The sequence below is a fragment of the Phodopus roborovskii genome, unplaced genomic scaffold (genome assembly GCF_943737965.1).
Source record: "Phodopus roborovskii unplaced genomic scaffold, PHOROB, whole genome shotgun sequence".
Taxonomy (NCBI): domain Eukaryota; kingdom Metazoa; phylum Chordata; class Mammalia; order Rodentia; family Cricetidae; genus Phodopus; species Phodopus roborovskii.
In genome coordinates, this window is record NW_026125981.1 from 208,140 (window position 1) to 227,231 (window position 19,092).

Here is a 19,092-nt window from a genome sequence, read left to right on the forward strand (position 1 = left end):
AGAAGACCACAATACTCCACTGTAATTTGATGCAGCACTCAGCTCATTTACCAATTCTAACATGCCCACGTAGGATAGCTGGCCCTTTGTTACCTACCATATTAGTGTTTAAAGCCATGTTAAGTAACCAATAAATCAATAAAAACCAACTCCAAATTACTACTATCCTAACAATCATTTCATAATTCTCCCAGGCAGAACCCTCCTGACCTTAGGAATGTAACCATCTCCAGAGGCCCCGACTCCCCACTGCTTTAGCAAGCCAGCAACCCTCTTAGATTTAGCAGAGCCAGCTTTCCATTAGTACTAGCCACCAACCCCTTAAGTCATTTCCTAGAATTCAGATGTTTTTACTGAGTTTAATATGTCACAGTTTCTTAAAGTTCTCTACAAATTCTTTCAAAACTATCAACCAACCACCTGTGTCCCAGGAAGAGGTTGAGTGCAAGCCATACTTCTGGACGGAGACAGGTATTCTACAGGGCGACGACGGCAGCCTAGGCGAAGGCAATGGCCTTCCTGGCTTTCCTCCCCTGGTGTTAGGGTTTGGAAGCACCCCTGCACATGCAGCTATGAAAAGGAGGCTACAACAATCTGACACAGAAGGCTTGTAATATGGTATATGTTGCTTGTGTATCTTGTTTTGAAATTAACAACGTTAATAAAAAGTTTCATAGTGAATACATGTTTATTATAAAAAGAATATACAAAATACAAAAGCCGAATTCTTTCTGGCTACTCTCCATAGCCCCAGTTCCTCTCAGAGGTAACACAATAGACAGACTTGGAAAAAAGCTTTCCAGACCTCAGTTATAATACAATCCCAATAGTACTATACCATGCTAGGTATTATCAAACATTTTGCTTTTCTATTTATTTGCTTTTGGCAGTGGAGCGGGAATCTAATTCAAGGCATCACACATGCTGGGCAAGCAAGTGCCCCACCACAGAGCTCCCCCACCCTCTCAGCCTTTTCCTTACTTCAGATGCCTTACAGGCAATTCACATTATTGCACTGAAGCACTGGCTCATTCTTTCCAACAGTTACAGGGTATAGTACATAGTACAGACATTCTGTGCCGTATTTAGCAGGTTCTCTCTACTGGTGCCTGGATATCAATGCTGTGGTGAGCATCCAATTGTACATACCCTCTGCCCAGATGTACAGTTCTGCTGAAGAGATGGCTACAGGATAATGCCTCAGTACAGGCCACACTTATTTTAGAGCCCTTAAAACAAAGAGTCTTCCTTCTCTGTTTCAAAGCAATGAAATGTTACTAATCCAAAGTTTTCTAAACAATACACTTGATTTGTCAGAGTGGAAGAATTACATTGTATCTACTTCAATGTCTGGCACAAGGTTGAAACTCAGTGTATGCTGGATTGATAAAGACAGACTAACTAGACACAGGTATAAAATGAAAGGTTCAGATCTCTTTACAGTTAGAAACCAGGTTTTCATGGATTAGTGGTGAATCAAGATTCCATGTTTTATACTTCCAGATCTGAGGTATAAACATGGAATACATGGAATAGTTGTTTCCCCCCTCCCCCCTTCGGCAATGTTGCAAAATAAATGCAAAATCTTGTTTTAGTCTTGAAGTCTTCTCAAGGAATTTGAGAAGGGAAAACAAATGAAAGGAGAAGGAAATTGTAAGACTGAAAACAAAACAGCAACGAGGAAATGAAATAACCAAGCAGGCACATTTGCATTCATTTTGGTTCTAAAGTCAAAATATATGCCAAACACAGTCTCTCTCTCTTTCTCTCTCTCTCTCCACCCAGTCTGCAGAGACCATCTTGAGCAGGCAGCTGACCAGAAGGAACCATCTCATCTTTGCTGAGCCTTGGCATGGAACATTTCTTCTAGGCAGTTTTGGGAACACAGCAATGTCTGAAGGTGACACAAAGCAGTCTAATGTCATTACCTTGGAAATGAGCAGATGGAAGGAAAGGTAGAAGTTAATCTGACTCCCATAGAACACTGCATAAAATGGTACAAGGCTTCTACACAGTTCAGAAGCATGTAGAACAAAGCTATGAATGAACCTATGAATATGTTGAAACTTAATAGTCTCGGGCATTAGGCCTAGGCCCATACTTGGCACAGGGAACACAACTACTCGAGAGGCATTGGAACCATGGGGACTTTGCTTTGTCTTTGGGGAAAAGGATGCTGAGGACTTACTCCAGGGTCTGATATAGTAAGTGATTGTTTCACAACTGTACCACACCTCCATTTCTTTATCATTTGTTTCATTTGGAGATAGGGTCTCACTAAGTTCCCCTGGCTAGCCTAGAACTTTGGATCCTCCCACTGCAGCCTTCCAAGTAGCTGAGATCACAGGCATAAGCCATATCATGTCACACTCAAGTTTACTTTTCATCTGTGCCCTATCCACAGCAAACTGACTGCTGACCTTTTCCAGCTATCCCTTCTGGGATAGCAACCTGGGCCTCCCCTGCACAGCTCAGTCAAGCTGTTTTCTAGCCAGCCACTGAGAGCCTGCCAATACCTTGCGCTCTGTCTCTGGCTACTCAAACACATTAGTAACAGTTCTACACTCAGGGGGAAATGGTAGGAAATGGCCACTTTTCTCTTGCCTTTGCAACTAAAGTTTTTCTATTTGGACACTTACATCCCAACCCACTCTTTGGCACTGTCAGGGTAAAACTTCCAGGCAGAGGCGGAAGTATAGTACACCTCTGCCAGGGGCAGAACACTCCGTCATACAGACCTAGTCCTCACCATGTAAAAAGCTATAGTTTAGGACCAGAGAAAGACTCTCACATTAGAAACAGCACAAAATCCCTGGGTTGTAGCAAAACACAACATAAGACTAGTATGTTTTGACTGTATACATCACATAACTCCAAAGTGATGAATATGAAAAAAAAAATCTCTGAAGCACCATGGGAAAGGCAGGACAACAAAAATCCCTATGTTTTGGAAATGTTCCCTTTTGTACAAAGGAGGAAGCCTGACCTGAAGTCAGGCTGACTTCCACAAAATATACCTGAAATTTGTCAAAGGACAATGTAAAATAAAAGAATTATTTCCATTTTTTATTTGGCAGAAATACAATAAAACAGAATTACTTAACATTAATCAGCTTTCTTATGGACACTAGCCAGGCACAATGAATGCCACAGTAAAAGCTGGGCACCCTGGCATCACCACGTTACAAATATGTTGGTTCACCTAAGAGCAGACCTTGACTTCAGGTATATTATTAGGATGACATACTGCATAGAGTTGAGGCTTCATAGGTATGTGAGCCATTAGTGGCAGAATACTCTCGATCTACTGTCCTTCCTTTGGTAAAGTTTGCATGTTTGTTTATTTCAAGACAGGATTTCTCTGTGTAGCCCTGGCTGTCCTGGAACTCACAGAAACTCCACCTGCCTCTGCCCCCCAGAGGCTGAGGTTAAAGGTGTGCATTACCATGCCCAACCTTCATTTGGAACAGTAAGGGCACAGGGAAAGCAAGTTAAGACTGTTGGTTCAATGTGCCTTCACATAAAAAAACAGACATTAAAGGGATGAGGCTATTGTGACCCCTCTTTACCATTCTGCATGTAAACTCACCTTAAGCCTTTCTTTCAGATGTCTCTCTCTCATTGGCCTCTGAAATCTGTTTCTGATGCTGTACATGGAGGCTGTCTAGCTTCTGCATGTCTTCTGTAAGGCCATTTCTAAGATCTGCGTTTTTTCTCAGAAATGCTTTCACCACATCCAGTTGATTTAAGATCTGCAAGAGGAAGGCGCACAAAATGCTGCTCAGGCTAATTTTACAACAGAACTCACTTCAGATGGAACACTGAGTAGTTTCAAGGTTGGCTCCCAAGGCTGGAGCTGGAGCTCAGCAGCAGGGGCATGCCCCTCAACAACCTGTTCCTGTCTAAATATCTACCAGGGGTCAGAAACACTAGCTAGTTGCACCCATCCACACACAGGTTACATCTGCAAACCAAAAACAATTTCTTTAAAACAAGGTACTCATACCCCATGTTGTAGCTCAAATCTTTGTCCTAGCACTGCGGAGGCAGAGGCAGAGGCATCTCTCTGAGTTCAAGTCTAACCTACTCTATATATTGAGTTGCAGGCCAGCCAGAGACACATGTCTCAAAAAACAAAAATAATAAAACAAGCTCCTTCCACTCAAACCAAACATGACCCAGTATAGCTAATTTTAAGATCACATAGAGGGTGTTGGCTTATTACCTCAAATTTTTTTGCTTCAAAACTTGAATTTATATGCAGTGTTCATCTTATACTTTTGAGCTTTTGTGCCTATACAAGTACTACTGATAGAAGACACAGCTATAAAACAACATTAAATGTTCAGATACAAAATTCCAAGCCAAGAGGGCATGAGGCTCATCCCAGATTGCCTTTATTAGTTCCCATGCTTATTACAAAAACACCAGATACTATTAGTATTATATTAATAATGCATGGGAACTGAATCCATTGTGAAATATTTAACTAAGCAAAGATGTGTTATAGCTGTTTATGCTGCATTTGTTTAACTATGTAAAGATGTGTTGCATTTGTATTGATTAAATACAATTAACTTGGGCTCAGAGAGGTGGAGCTAGCAACTAGTTTATAGGAAGCAGCAAGGAAGAGCATAATGTGGGTTTTTAGTTGGGGCAATGTGGAAGGAGAGTGCCTTCTGGGGACTCCAGCTAAGAGAGAAAGTTAGCCAGTTGCTACTCTAAATCTGAGCTCTCAGGTTTTCACCCTAGCCTTTAAATCTTGAGTTTTATTACAATGCTAGAGATTTAGTTAAAAGCTATCTTTAGCAGCAACAATGGAGCCACTGTCTGGGGAAACAGAATTCCCTCCAGGCTACAGCCTTAGTAGCCTGCTGCTAGTAGTTTAAAGCACAGCCTGTGTGACTGCCATACAACATAGAGCCTTACACTTGCCTACCATTGTGCTAAATCCCTAGTCCCCGATTTGGGGATATAGCATGTTTATTAGATGGGGACCACCAACTCCACACAAACTCAAGATTATTTCAATTCTAACAAGGAGTACTAGTACAGCAGCAGGCCACCCAAGAATGGAAAGGCAGCTCTTCAGCCTTGGACTGCAGAAAGAAGGGATTGGCAAATAACAGGACCAGTGTGGCACCTCAGCCTGCATTCAGATATAAGACTCCAATAGGTAGACGCTAGACGTTGGTTGGGGATGTGAGAAGGAAGACAAACAAGGCTGTGAGAGAACAACTGTGAAGCAGGGAGGGCAGGCAGCTGCTGAAGATGACAGGAGTATGCCCTTCAGGTTGGAGATGTTAGCTGGAAAGACTGAAAACCTGCCTAGGGCCCCCACAAAATGCCAGGTTTCAGCTATTCCTTGGAAACACAAAACTGTGAAGAGCACAGGTGGAATTATTGGTCATAGCATGTGTTCTTCTAGACTGTGCATGGTGCCCTGGCCAGAACATAGGACTGTCTGCCATGTGTAGCTAATGCAGGAATCCTGTCAACCAGCCCTGCATACCACACTAAGCTCCTCATAGGGCCTCTTTTTTCCTTGGTTTCCTAGGGAAGTGTGATGTGAGTCTGCAGGGTTGCTCCCTTCCACTTAGCTTTTTGCTTTTTTTTTTTTTTTTTAAGGTTTTATGCAGAACCCTCTGGTTCTCCTCCACAGCCTGCTCCAGTTTTCTATTTTAAGTTGGTTTGCTTTCTCATTTCCAATGGAAACAGAGATTTAATCTTTCCCTTTTGTGAAGGCAATAAACACATAAATGTGCTTAAGAGGTATGCTAACTCCAGCAGGAATGACCACTCCAGACTGAAGGCAAGGCAGATTAAAAGTAAGCCTTATGTCCTGGTATGTGTTACTAGTGAGACCTTGTCTCAAAACAAACAAGAAGACAGCCTGGGCTCCATCCTCAGTATCGTAAAACTTAACTGATTAAAAACTTTAAGAATGGAGGCCAGATGGATCTCTGTGAGTTTGAGGTTAGCTTGGCCTACAGACTGGACAGCCAGGACTACACAGAGATACCCTGTCTTGAAAAACCAAAACAAACAAATAAATGAATGATTTTTTTAGATTGGTAATCTAGGTGTGATATACACACCTGAAAGACTAGCACTTGCGAGATGGAGGCAGAAGATAAGGAGTTCAAGATCATCCTTGATTACATAATGAGTTTGAAGGTAGCCTGGGCTATAGGACATTCTCGAGGGAAAAAAAAAAAAGCCCAAAACCAAGAAACAAAACAACAAAAAAGTGGGGTGGGGTAAAATGGGAAGCTTATGCATATTCATTTAAAGGGGAAGAGAAAAGAAATGAAAATTGTAGTCATATAGCTTTTTTTTTTTTTTTTTTTTTTTTTGACACAGACAGGGTTTCCCTATATAGCTTGCTCTGTAGACCGGGCTGGCCTCGAACTCACGGAGATCTGCCTGCCTCTGCCTTCCAAGGACTGGGATTAAAGACAAGCACAACCACCACCTGGCTTAGGCTTTGTTACTTTAAGTAGCTGTGTGACTTTGGGTAGGATGACTCCCAACTCATTTTCATATATACAAATTAATGATGACGATATTAATATGACCTAGGAAATTTGGGGGAGGTGGGTTCAAGGGTCAATCTATTAAAAGTATTTCTAGCATTGTGTCTGGCACACATTCATTGAAATAGGTTTAATTTACTAAACGTTAGTTAACTGTGTGTTTGCCTATTATTCCAGGTAAAGGGCACTAAGAGTGTCATCCCTCCAGCCACTTCCACATCCTACCTGTGACCACCTCACCACCTGAAATATGAACTAGTCCATGGTCTGTTGAACAAAAAGGCATAGAAAATAGAAATTTACCTTTTCTATGTAGAGATCTGGTGCCCTTTTCCTTACCCAAACAGGTAAGCAGAGCTAGTAATGTACAGTAGTCAATGCCTCTGAGGTAGCAGACCTATTGCACACGGAGAGCTACACATTCCTAACACTTATTCCTGCTAATCCAAAAAGCTCACTTGCTTATAAAAATCCAGTGTTTCCCTGCTGATTTCAGGGACTAAAGTCCAAAACAGCTTGGGGTGGGTGGCACAGAAAACCTTTCAAAACAGTTTCACCCTACTTTGCCACACTCCTCCCTGATAATAACACCTGTGCTTTCTGGGCCATTACTCAGCCTTTCACATTCCTGTTAAGAGCATCCATCCTCCCAGGCCAACTACGGACCTCTTATAAATCCTTGAGCTGTAGCTTAATAGCATCTTTTCCCTTTTTTCAGGGGGGAGGGGGACATACTCCTGTATGCTGAACAAGCATCTTGTTCCAAATTCTGTTTTAAGTCTTATGCCACTATTCCACTAGGGGGCACATATTAGGTCCTCAAATGTGCTAAGTGAAAATACCTGTTAAAATATATTATCAGGCTGGGGGGTGTCAGCAGAACTTGGGCAAATCTCTATGAGTTCAAGGCCAGCCTGGTCTACAGAGGAGTTCCAGGACAGCCAGGGCCGTTACATACAGGAACCCTGTCTTAAAAAAATAAAACAAAACAAAACAAAAAAGCAAAATAAATTGTGTGATACATCAGAGGACAGGCCGTGGAGGCACATGCGTTTAATCCCAGTACTTGGGAGGAAGAAGTTGCATCTCCAAGTTTGAAGCTAGCCATGTCTACAAAATGAGTTCCAAGATAGCCAGGGCTGTTATATAGAGAAACCCTGTGTCAAAAAATCAAACTAAGCCAAATCAAACAAACAAAAGAACAAACATATGATCAGTAAACACTGGAAGAATATGTACTACTAGAAATCGCTTGACATTATAATCAGAAACCTGGCTCCCTGTGTCTGTCCTGACTGGATTTCCCCTCTACCCCCAAGATAGGGTTTCTCTGTGGCTTTGGAGGCTGTCCAGGAACTAGCTCTTGCAGAGGAATTTTATGTTAACTTGACACATGCTAGAGTTATTTTGGAAGACAGAGGTACCACAATTGAGACAATGTTTCCACCAAATTGGTCTGTGGGCATTTTCTTGATTAAGGATTGACGTGGAAGGGCTCAGGCCTAAATCAGTGTGGGTGAAGCATCCTGGGCAGGTGGGCCTGAGTTGTGTAAGAAAGCAGACTGAATTAAGTCAAGATGAGCATGCCAGTAAACAGCACCACTCCATGGCCTCTGCTTCAGTCCCTGCTTCCAGGGTCCTTCCCTGACTTCCCTCAGTGATGAACTGTGATGTGAGTTTTAAGTTGAAATAAACCCTGTCTTCCCCAAGTTGCTTTTTGTCATGGTGTTTATCACAGCACTAGAAACAGTATCAAAACCAGCTGGTGTCACTGCCTTTCTTCTCACACTTTATCCTTCCCTTTACCTCTTCTGGCAACACCTCTTCTTCTGCTGCTTGAAGATACATGTCTTGCAATTTTTCCTTCAGTAATTCCATTTCAATTTCATGGATTTGGCTCACACTCAAGTAACTTCCTATTTCACATTCACACCCATCTCGTTCATCTTCCTCTGGAATGTGCACAGCCCAGTCAGATGTCAACAGCTGTGGGGTGGCCGCACAAATATATGAACAAATTATTTTTCAAAGTTTGGGTTTTAAAGTATTTTTTATGAATTCTTTGAGAATTTCATATATGTACACATTGTATTTTGATCATATTCACTCTCACTCTTCCCCAACTTCTCCTAGATTCACCCTCACATTAAGAGTTTACTCTTAAGATACGGTTTACAGTGTTGGAGATGGAACTCAGGGACTAACTGTGATAGACAACTAACTTCCCACCGAGCCACACGCTCGGCCACTTGTATGTACTAATGGAGAGCTTCTACTTGAGTGCAGGCTGGACTAGAGTTCCATCTCTAATCTCATAAGGTAAAAGGAGAAAACAGACTCCCAAGAATTGTCCTCTGATCTCCACATTCACTGTGGTGTGGCACACACAGATCTGTGTAGGTGTGTACACTTGTGCACATCCATGTGGGCACACATAATAAATGAACTATTTTAGTGGAAAAGAAATTCTACTGGATAATTCAAAGAATTTGTAATAAAATGCCATTGCTTAGACCTATTTTAACCACACGCTGTTATTAAAGAAAAACTCAGCTTGTTAATTGGACATTTTATACCAGCATTCTTTCCTTTGTTCACATTATAAAACTTAAGTTTGAGGCTGGGGCTGCAGTTTAGTGAGAATGTACTTGCCATGTATGAGGCACATACCTAGGTTCTATTCTCAGGGAGGCCTCCAAATAATAATAGAATAAAATAAAGACTGGGAATATAGTGTGCTTGCCAGGCATTCATGAAGATCTGTGTGCAATATCATCAGCATCACAACAATAATAAAGACATTTTAGTTTAAATAAACATCAAATTCATCTTTTTGTTTGAGATATGGTCTTACTATGTAGCTCAGGCTTCCCAGGAACTTACTATGTAGTAAAAGCTAGCTTTGCAAAACATAGCCATACTTCTGCCTCAGTCTCCCAAGTGCTGGGATTTACATACACCACCACACCTGGCTTAACATCAAATTCTAAATGAATGACTATGGATGTTTTGGACCCCTTAGGTTTGTATACCAGAACAATTAAATGAAGTTTCAGATGGGTGTGGTGGTGTATGCCTATACTCTTAACACTCATTAACCAGGGTGAACATGTGTGAACAACTTGGTCTACATATCAAGTTCTAAGGCCAGGTGGGGCTACAGTAAGATCTTGTCTCAAAAAACAAACAAACAAACAAACAAACAAACAAACAAAACCCCAAATGACTCTATAGATCTTTTTACCTGTTCTATTCTTGAATATACTGCTATAATCTCTGGAATATTCTTGAATTCATTCAGAAAATCTTGAATCTTAATCTGAAAATCTCGAAGCCATGTAGATGATACTTTCATCTCTGAAGAGTGCATTATCTCATTCCGACACTTAATTACCTACAGAAAAACAAAAACAAAGTTGGGCTGGTATGGCTCAGCAGGTAAAGGTGCTTGTTGGGAAGCTCAAGAACCTAAATTCAATCCCTGGAATCCACACAGTAGAAGGTATGATGGACTGAATGAGAATGCCCCACACAGGCTGTGTATGAGTAGTTGGTCCTGATAGGGAATTGTTTAGGAAGGACTAAAGGTGTGTGGCATTGATGGAGAAGGTGCCTCACTGGGGTCAGGCTTTGTTGTTTCAAAACATTCAAACCACTCCCAGTATGTTCTCTACCTCCTGCTTGCAGTTCAGGCTCATGTTCAGCTGTTCCTGCTATCATGCCTTTTACTCCACCATCACAGACTCTAATCTCTCACACCGTAAGCCCAATCAAATGCTTTCTTTTATATGTTGACTTGGTTTACAGCAATGAAAAAGTAATAATACAGAAGAAGAAAACCAACTACTCCAAGCTGTCCTTTGACTCCCATATGTACACAGTGGCACAGGCCCTCTTCCTCCTCAATAAGCCAAGAAAAGTGTAATTTATTTTAAAGCCTTCTAAGTTAATAGGGTAATCTGAAACATTTTAGCTCTTAAAAAGAAATTACAGGAAGACTTTACTAAATTATAAAATTGAGCAGTATGGTATCCAGAGGCCAAGGCTTGTACATTTCATGAGACTACTGCATAACCTAGCATGCACCTTTATTTTGTGCCTGCCCAGAAAGCATCTATCAAGCAGTGAAGTCCCTGTTGGGTCACATACTGAAATGTCCTCAAGGGTCAGGTGAAGCTGGTTTAGATGCCCACATGAAAATGAAGGCAGAAGGGATTGGCAGGAACTGGAGAATGGAAGTCCCATCTAGAGCAGCATCGTTCACTCAACTTGTAGCTTGTTGCTATGGGAGCTTTATGAACTCAGTGTCACCAGGTCTTATTTTTTAATTTCAAAAATAGAAATTCAGACTTAATAACAACTAATTCAAAAGTTGTTTTTAAAATAACTAGGCAGGAACTGGCAAGGTAGTTCAGTGGGTAAAAGTGCTTGTCACCAAGCCTGACAACCTTTGATCCCTGGAACCCACATGATGGAAGGAGAGAAAATTGTCCTCTTACAGTCACATGACCACATCTATATATACACATGTGTTTGCACACACAACAAAGAAATATATGGCACTTGGTGGTTAAGAATACTTGTTGGCCAGGCAGTGGTGGCACATGCCTTTAATCCCAACACTCAGGAGGCAGGTGGATCTCTGAATTTGAGGCCAGCCTGGTTTACAGAGTGAGTTCCAGGACAGCCAAGGCCACACATAGAAACCCTGTCTCAACCCCTCCTCCCAAACCAAGTACTTGTTGCTCTTGCAAGTTCCTAGTACTCACACATGTCTTAGCATAAATAAGTCAGACTTTCCCTCGCCTGGTCATCTGAAACACAGCACCTCACAACCTTCTGTAACTCCAGCTCCAAGAACTCTGATGCCCTTTCCTGACTTCAGAGGCACCAGGTAGGCACATGGTGCACATACGTACATGCAGGCAAACCGTCATGTAACATTAAAAAAGTTACAAATATACTAATTTTGTAAACTGACATAGGACAAATAAAGTAGACCTACAAGCCATATTTTGGTGATAGAATACTGTCAAGGATTAAAGAATTTTTCAACCTACTGGCACACAGTTATCAATCAAGGAGCTAGAGAGGAGGCTCAGTGGTTGAGAGCACTTGCTGTTCTTCTAGAGAAGCCAGGTTTGTCCCCAACACTTACATGGCAGGTAACAACATCTGTATCTCCTGTCCAAAGTGACCTGACATCGTATTCTGGCCTTCACTGGCACTACATGTACATGGTACACAGACATACATGCAGACACAACACCCATACACATAAAGTAAATCTTTCTCTCTTAAAAAAAAAAAAGAAAAAAGAAAAAGATTGACAGTCATGGTAGCATGCACTTATAATGACAGCACCTGAGAGGCAAGGGAATCACTAGCCCTGGAAATCATTCCGTCCCCCAAGTTTATGTCATAAGCTTGAATCATTTTGGAAAAGGGAACCTCAGTTGAAAATACTGCCTCAAATAAATTGGCAGGCGGTTCATTTTCTTGATTGATGGCTGATGTGGGAGGGCCTACCTTATTGTGGGTTATATAAACAGCACTCCTCCATGGGATCTACATCAGCTCCTGCCCCCTGGGTTCTTGGCCTGTTTGAGTTCCTGCTCTGGCTTCCCTCAGTGGAGGACTACACTGTGGAACCATATGTAAGCTGAAATAAAACTTCTTCCCAGGTTGCTTTTGGTCATGGCAATTACCACAGCAACAGAAACCATAAGAAAGTTCTTTTTCCTTTTTAAACTTTTTCCCATCTTCTTTCCCCCGAAATGTCTTAAAACCTGCCAAAGAGCAAGCACATTGGCTCCAGATATAATCTTAGGCTGCAACAGGCAACACATGTGCACAAAATCTTTCAAATCCCATCCAGTGCCAGGAAGCTGTCTGTGTAAAGGGAGATTTCTGATGTGGAAACCATGATGAAAGCAAAATAAACTTTTACTCATGAGAAAAGCGGTGCTATCATATATTTAAAGACAACTCAAATAGTCTGTCTTCTCTAGATGTCTTCTAGAAGATGGGGTCAACCACTACATTAAATCTTCATCTTTGGGAGGGCACAAAAGGATTTTTCCTTCAGTTGCTGCCATGCTGTTCGAATAGTATCACTTTTGACCAATAATAAATAATTCAAGGCTTCTATACACTCTCTTCAACGACCTCAAAGTTATAAGTGAGTAAGGGTTATTCTGTGGTGATATATTGAAAATCAAAAATCTTAAATCTTGCAGCATTCTGACACAGGAAGAATTATCTACCCTGACATGTATCATGCATTAGTGTTTACATTTTTTTTTTTTCAGTTCTACCTCATTTGATCTCACAGCTATTTTACAGAAGGGACAGTGTTGTTTTTCTTTTTCTTTTTTCTTTCTTTCTTTCTTTTTCTTTTTTTTTTTTGTGTGTGGCTGGGGATGAGGATAGGATTCAGAGCCTTGTGTATGCCTTATACGCACATTACTACCGAGTTTCACGCTTAGCCCTATTTAAGCTTTTCAAGATAGGAATTCTGTCTGGAACTAACTTTGTAGACTGGGCTGGCCTCGATCTCACAGGTATCTGTCTCTACCTCCAGAGTGCTGGGATTAAAGACATGTGCCACCACCACCCTGAGTTTTTTGTTATGTGTTTGTGTGTTCTGTGCATGTATGTAAGTTCACATGTCTGTGTAGAAATCAGATGCTGACAATGCCACCTTACTTTCTGAGATAGGGTCTCTCTGTGAACTTGGAGCATACTGATTCTGCTAGACAAGATGTCCAGCAAGTCTCTGGGATCCTACTGCCTCTACCCCTGACCCCAGTACTGGGATGACAGATGTACACTGCCACACCCAGCTTTTACGTAAGTGCTTGGAATCTTAACTTGCACAGCACATGCTTTACTGACTAACCCACCTCCCTAATACTTCAGGCCTATTTTTTATACAGAAAATGACTTTGCTTCTAATTATGGCAGAGAAGATAAATCTGAGCTGTATGTACTTAAGTAGCCATCAACCGTGTGGTGGCTTGAATGAAAATGGCCCCATAGGGAGGGACACATTAGGAGGTGTGGCCCTGTTGGAGTGGGAGGAAATGTGTCACTGGGTGTGGGCTTTGAGGTTTCAGAAGCCCAAGATGGGTCCAGTGTCTCTCTCCCTGCTGCCTTGGGATCCAGATGTACAACTCTCAGCTTCTCTCCAGCCCATGTCTGTCTGCAGGCTGCCATGCTTCCCACCATGATGATCATGGACTGAACCTCTGAACTGTAAGTCCCAATTGAATGTTTTCAAGAGTTGCTGTGGTCATGGTGTCTCTTCACAACAATAGGAACCCTAACTAAGACAAGCACAGTAATAAACTGTCAGGAAACTTTAAGTTTAGAGAACTGCAGGGTTAGTGCTTGACCACATTCACATTCAGGTTCTTGGACATCAGAGCAGATACACATGACATGAGGCCCATGAGTTGTTTAGTGATGCCAACTTTGTCACTGCTCTTCCGAATAGCTGCCATGCTGCACCTATATGGCTGGCTTATTACCATCAAGGGAGTTTCACTCCAGCCTTCCCAGTGCTAACCAGACTGGTTGCATGGACAGTTCTGAATCTGACAGCTCTTACCTCTGTGACTTTCTTCCGGTCAACCATGAAGTGATCACAGGAATTGATGAGACTTAAAAGAGCAACTGCATCACATTCCTCAGGTCCTCGTTTGTCTGCCAGTCCTCGAGGCATGAAGGCCTATAGTAAGGGGAGGTTATTAGGTTACCTGAGTAACCTCCAACTCTGAGGGCTAGAGAGGCAAAGTCTTTCTCCATTTCCTAACTGATGACTATTCCTCGAAGTTTCAAGCTAGAACCCTCATGAGTTCAAAATGCAACTGGGGAAAGTCATATCACTTGAAGCCTTGGCAAGGGCACTAATTGAAGGGCTGCAGTAACCCTCTGCAATATTACACATAGCTGATGTAACTGGCTTTCTTATCTTGTCCTTTTGTTTTGCTTTGAGACAGGGTCTATATTATATAGTCCAGGCTATCTTGAAGATTACTATGTAAACTAGGGTGGCCTCAAAGTCTCTGAGATCTTCCTACCTCTTCCTACTGAGTGCTGGTATTAAAGGTATGCACCACCACGCTTAGCCTCCTGTCTTTCTTATTTTGAGACAAATCTAAGTTTCCCTGACTGGCCTGTAACTTACTATGTAGACCAGGCTAGCCTTGAACTCAGTCTTTTGAGTGCTGAGATTTCAGATATGCACCACCAGCTTCTGCGCTGTCTTAGAGGTATATCAGAAAGGCAAATGCTTCCCCCCCCCTTCCTTGATGAAACTGCAGTGCCTGTGTCATTAAAGAAGACTAAGCAATTCCTTAGTGACTTGAGAAACTTCTATCTATCACCATCAGAACCTGAAGTGTAAAAGAGCCAGGCTCAAACACCAGCTAAGCCACAACCTTATGGCCTTAGGCAAGTTACCCAATCTTTAGTCTCTGTCAGCCTTAGGAGTAAGAATGGCGTGAGGAGGAAAACAGGGAGAACATATGATATAAAGGCATCAGCAATTATGACATCAGTGGTGTAAGGCAAATAGGTAACACACATGGAGTAGACAGGGAGCTTAGGCCTGAGACAGCAGACATAATGTAGAACCACCCTGGCTTAAGCTGAATCTTCTAAAATGAGTCGCATAAATGCTGTGACAGCAACACAAATATATTTATTTCCTCAAATATCTACAAACTTAACACCTGGACATGGAAACTTTATTTTCCAGAATAGGAGACTCAAGGTACATTCCTGGTACAGAAGAGCATCTGCTAGAGCAGATGACACATGAAAAATTACTTATTTGGGAGTAGTGATACATGCAAGTCTGTGAGTTTGAGGCCAACCAAGGTTACATAGAGGACCCTGTCTCAAATGACAAAATAAATAAAGTAATAATAAAAATCTCAATCAGAACTCTAAATAAGAGATATGTTCCACTGAAAGCAAACAATACAGTCAGGAAGCAGCTATGAAGCTTTCTGCAGGATACGCACAGGGAGCATCAGAGTCAGGTTATTATTAAGGTTCTCAATGATAGGAGAACCCACAGCTGAACCTCCCATAGCTCAGAATCATCACAATCTTCCGGTCCGTTAGGGATGCTAGAGAGGTTAACAAAGAAGCTAACCTAACATGTGACTGATATAAGGAGACCAAAGAAAACAAAGAGCTCAATAATACAGCTGTTGCTGAAAGGAAAATGCAGTTAGGAAGCCTCGGTGCCTCCAAACTGGCCTGTCCTTTCTTTTCCCCTATAGAGTAGATTTTATCTAGTATGTCCTTTCTAATACACCTTATCTTTGCCATTTTAGTTTTGTTTGGGTAATTATTTCCTTTCTTTCAGAACCAGAAGCCAACAGGAAGGCTCTATTGCCTCCCTAATAGCCCTGCACCAGCATATTCCACTTGGCAAACACATAGCAGAGAAACACCTACAGCAGCCCCTCTGCCTTCTGTTTCTTCACTTTGGAAAAATGAACTGTGTGTGTGGTGTATGTGAGAGTGTCTGTGTGTGCGTGCATGCCCACAGGAGACCAGAGCCTCAGATTCTATGGTGCTGGAGTTACAGGAAATTACAAGCCACCTGACATGGGTGAGTCTCTGCTATGGCTGAGGGCCAGATATGCCAGCAGCAGAGACCAATACTAAGCCTGATATGACACTACTACCCACGAGTATTCAACAAGGTAACAAGCCAAACTCCTATGTGAAAGGCCATACATCTCACTGTGTTTAGAATTGCAAAAGCAAGCCCAGATATGAAGACTTTCTGTGTGAACAGGGACGGGGTGAGGGCACACAACGGGGGCACTGAGGTGTAGCAGAACAAGAATGCTAAGTCGGGGAACCCAGGAATTGAAACGAGGGAGCTAGACAGGGAATGTGTACACAAGGTTGAACTGAAAGTGGCCAGCAACCAAGAGGAGGAAAGGCTGGCAAGAGCAAGTGGCACAGGCTTCAGAAGAGCTCCAAAGCTATGAAAGCTGCGACCAGTCACAATAAAGGGGAGACTTTTATTTCTTCCAGGTGTTTTTCCTGTATGCTCCAGGTAAAGGCTGAAATTGGAAACTCTATTGGGACAACAACAACAAAAAGATGGTGGAGGTGGATGGGGCTGGAGAGATGGCTCAGTGGTTAAGTGGACTTACTGTTCTTTCAGAGGACTGGAGTTTGGTCCCAGTCACCCATGTGGGGAGACTAACAACCACCTGTTGCTCCAGTTCCAGTGGATCCAATTCCCTCTTCCGGCTCTAGTGAGCTCTAGAATGCAGGTGACATACACTCACACATTAACATAATAAAGTTTTCTTGTCTTTTTTTTTTTGAAACAGTGTTTATCTATGTAGACTAGCCATGTAGGCCAGGCTGGTCTTAAACTCAAGAGATCTGTCTGCCCCTACTTCCCCAGTGCTGGGATTTCAGGCAGGCACCACCAAGCCCAGCCCAACAGAAACTTAAAAAAAAATAGTTTTATTTATGTGCACTGGTGTTTTGCCTGTATATATATATACATCTGTATGAGGGTGTCAGATACCCTGGGAATGGAGTTACATACTGCTATGAGCTGCCATGTGGGTGTTGGGAATTGAACCCAGGTCCTTAGGAAGAACAGCCACTGTTCTTCTTAACCACCGAGCCATCTCACTAGCCCCCAATAGAAATTTTCTAATAATAATAATAATAATAATAATAATAATAATAATAATAACAATAATAAAGGACTGCTGGATATAGTGGTACAAATCTGTAATCCTAGACACTTTGGAAATGGAAGCAGGGGTTCAAGGTTAGCCTGGGTTGCATGAGACTTTGTCTTAATAAACTGGATAAAGATAACGAGCACAGTAGTAGACCAAACATGTTAATGCAACCCCGGCAATGCTCACTTCCACCTGCCAATTGTTTGCTTGCTCAATCACTAACTCACAAACTCAATTTGTGTGCCCCTCCCTGCACTCACTACTGAGCTTTCAGGAAATACCAAGAAATCAAAACAAATTCCCAATCAGCCCAGGCAGTAAGTCACAATACCAAAATCTAAAGACAGGCCTAAAAACCTCTACCTCATAATTCACCACACTTCCACCTTCTAAAATTTTATATCTTAGCTAAGCACTCCATGGACAAAACGAGGCTTTTAGTGAGCCTGACTTACTGCACACCTTATCTGTTCTTCCACGTCCCTGGTCTGTATCTTTTTCCCCCTTCCTCTGAGACAAGCTCTTAAACTATATAGACCAGGATATCCCCAAACTCGCAGCAGCCCTGCCTCGGCCTCTCCCGTAGTGGAATTTAAGTGTGAGCCACTGCACTGGGCTTTACTATACGTCTTGCCCTAGCATCTCTTATGGAAATGTTTACTATAGTTTTCAAGAAGCAAAGCTCAAATCCTTGCAGGAACCAAAGAGGTAAGTTTCTTCTTGACTGAACTGGGTCGGGTCCATTCTAACAGCCCTTAATCACTAGAACACTAGGCCAACCAATCTTAGTACCTGTAGTTTAAGTCCCCGCCTGCACTCATAACCCACCCTCTGCCCTGGAGGAGCAGGTGATCTGCCTTCTGCTTTCCTCGGGACTCCAAGTGCTTACCTTGGCTACCTCCCAAGCGTCCACAGGCCAGAGGCCAGGCCGGCAGTTTCCCCAGTGCACGTCTCCATTTCTGTTAACGTGATGCCTCAAGATCTCACGTTTCCACTCTGTGCACACCTGACACTGAGGCTGAAACTACAGGGGGCAGCGGTGAGGCAGGATCCGGGAAACCGCAAGGCGAAGAAATAGGAACACTCTGGGAGCGGTAAACAGCCCCGCCCCTCAAAGGAAAAAAAACAAGCACCGGGGACTGGGGACAGGCTGGGGATGTGTGTCCCAGCCTTGGGCCAGCAGCTTACCTGGCGAGCGCGCGGGTTGCACCGGGAACCGCCGCGGCAGGTGGCGTTGGGACCAAGGCCGGGGACCGCAGTCAGCAGTCCGCGATGGAAGGAGAGCACCTCGCGGTCGACGAAGCCTTGCAGGCAGCTGCGAAGCAGCAGCAGGCAGTGTCCTGCTTTCACCCAGTTTTTGTACTCAGTGCAATTGAGGCGCGCCGCCAGCTCCGACAACACCATGTCTCACACCGGGGCAATGAAAGGCGAGGACCAGCGGCGGTACGCACGCGCAAGACCCTGGGAAGCTCCCACAGCGCAAGCGCTTTAGAAGCTTTCACACAGCGCAGGCGCAGCCCCACCCAGAAACTCTATCCACTCTCATTGTCAGTGCGGGCCATCATGACACAAATTAGAGGCGGGCCATTCTTCCACATCCAGGAAGCAGTAGCTCCACTACTTAAAGGAACCGCCTAAGGTTTGTGGACTTGAAGCATTCAGATGCAGCCTCTCTGATGAAAGACCTAAGGCCTTAATTCTCATTTTCTCAAATACCCTGGTAACCATCTAAACGGGATCCCCTCCTGATGGGCGGACTCCCGTTTTGACTCCTTCATTGTAAAGACAAGAGTGTTCAATGCTTGTTTCTTGAAGTT

The 19,092-nt window shown here is 42.9% G+C and overlaps 1 protein-coding gene across 1 annotated transcript; it reads right to left on the reverse strand.

Moving 5' to 3' along the window:
* Window positions 1-837: 837 nt before the first annotated feature.
* On the reverse strand, window positions 838-18,729 carry CUNHXorf38 (chromosome unknown CXorf38 homolog). The gene is made up of 7 exons (XM_051179243.1): window positions 18,464-18,729; window positions 18,165-18,299; window positions 14,149-14,268; window positions 9,781-9,930; window positions 8,343-8,522; window positions 3,590-3,752; window positions 838-1,894 (listed from the first exon to the last, which is right to left on the reverse strand). The coding sequence occupies exons 1-6, from the start codon at window positions 18,677-18,679 to the stop codon at window positions 3,591-3,593; spliced, it is 963 nt and encodes a 320-aa protein (XP_051035200.1). The 5' UTR covers window positions 18,680-18,729; the 3' UTR covers window positions 838-1,894; window position 3,590.
* Between the last annotated feature and the right edge of the window lie 363 nt (window positions 18,730-19,092).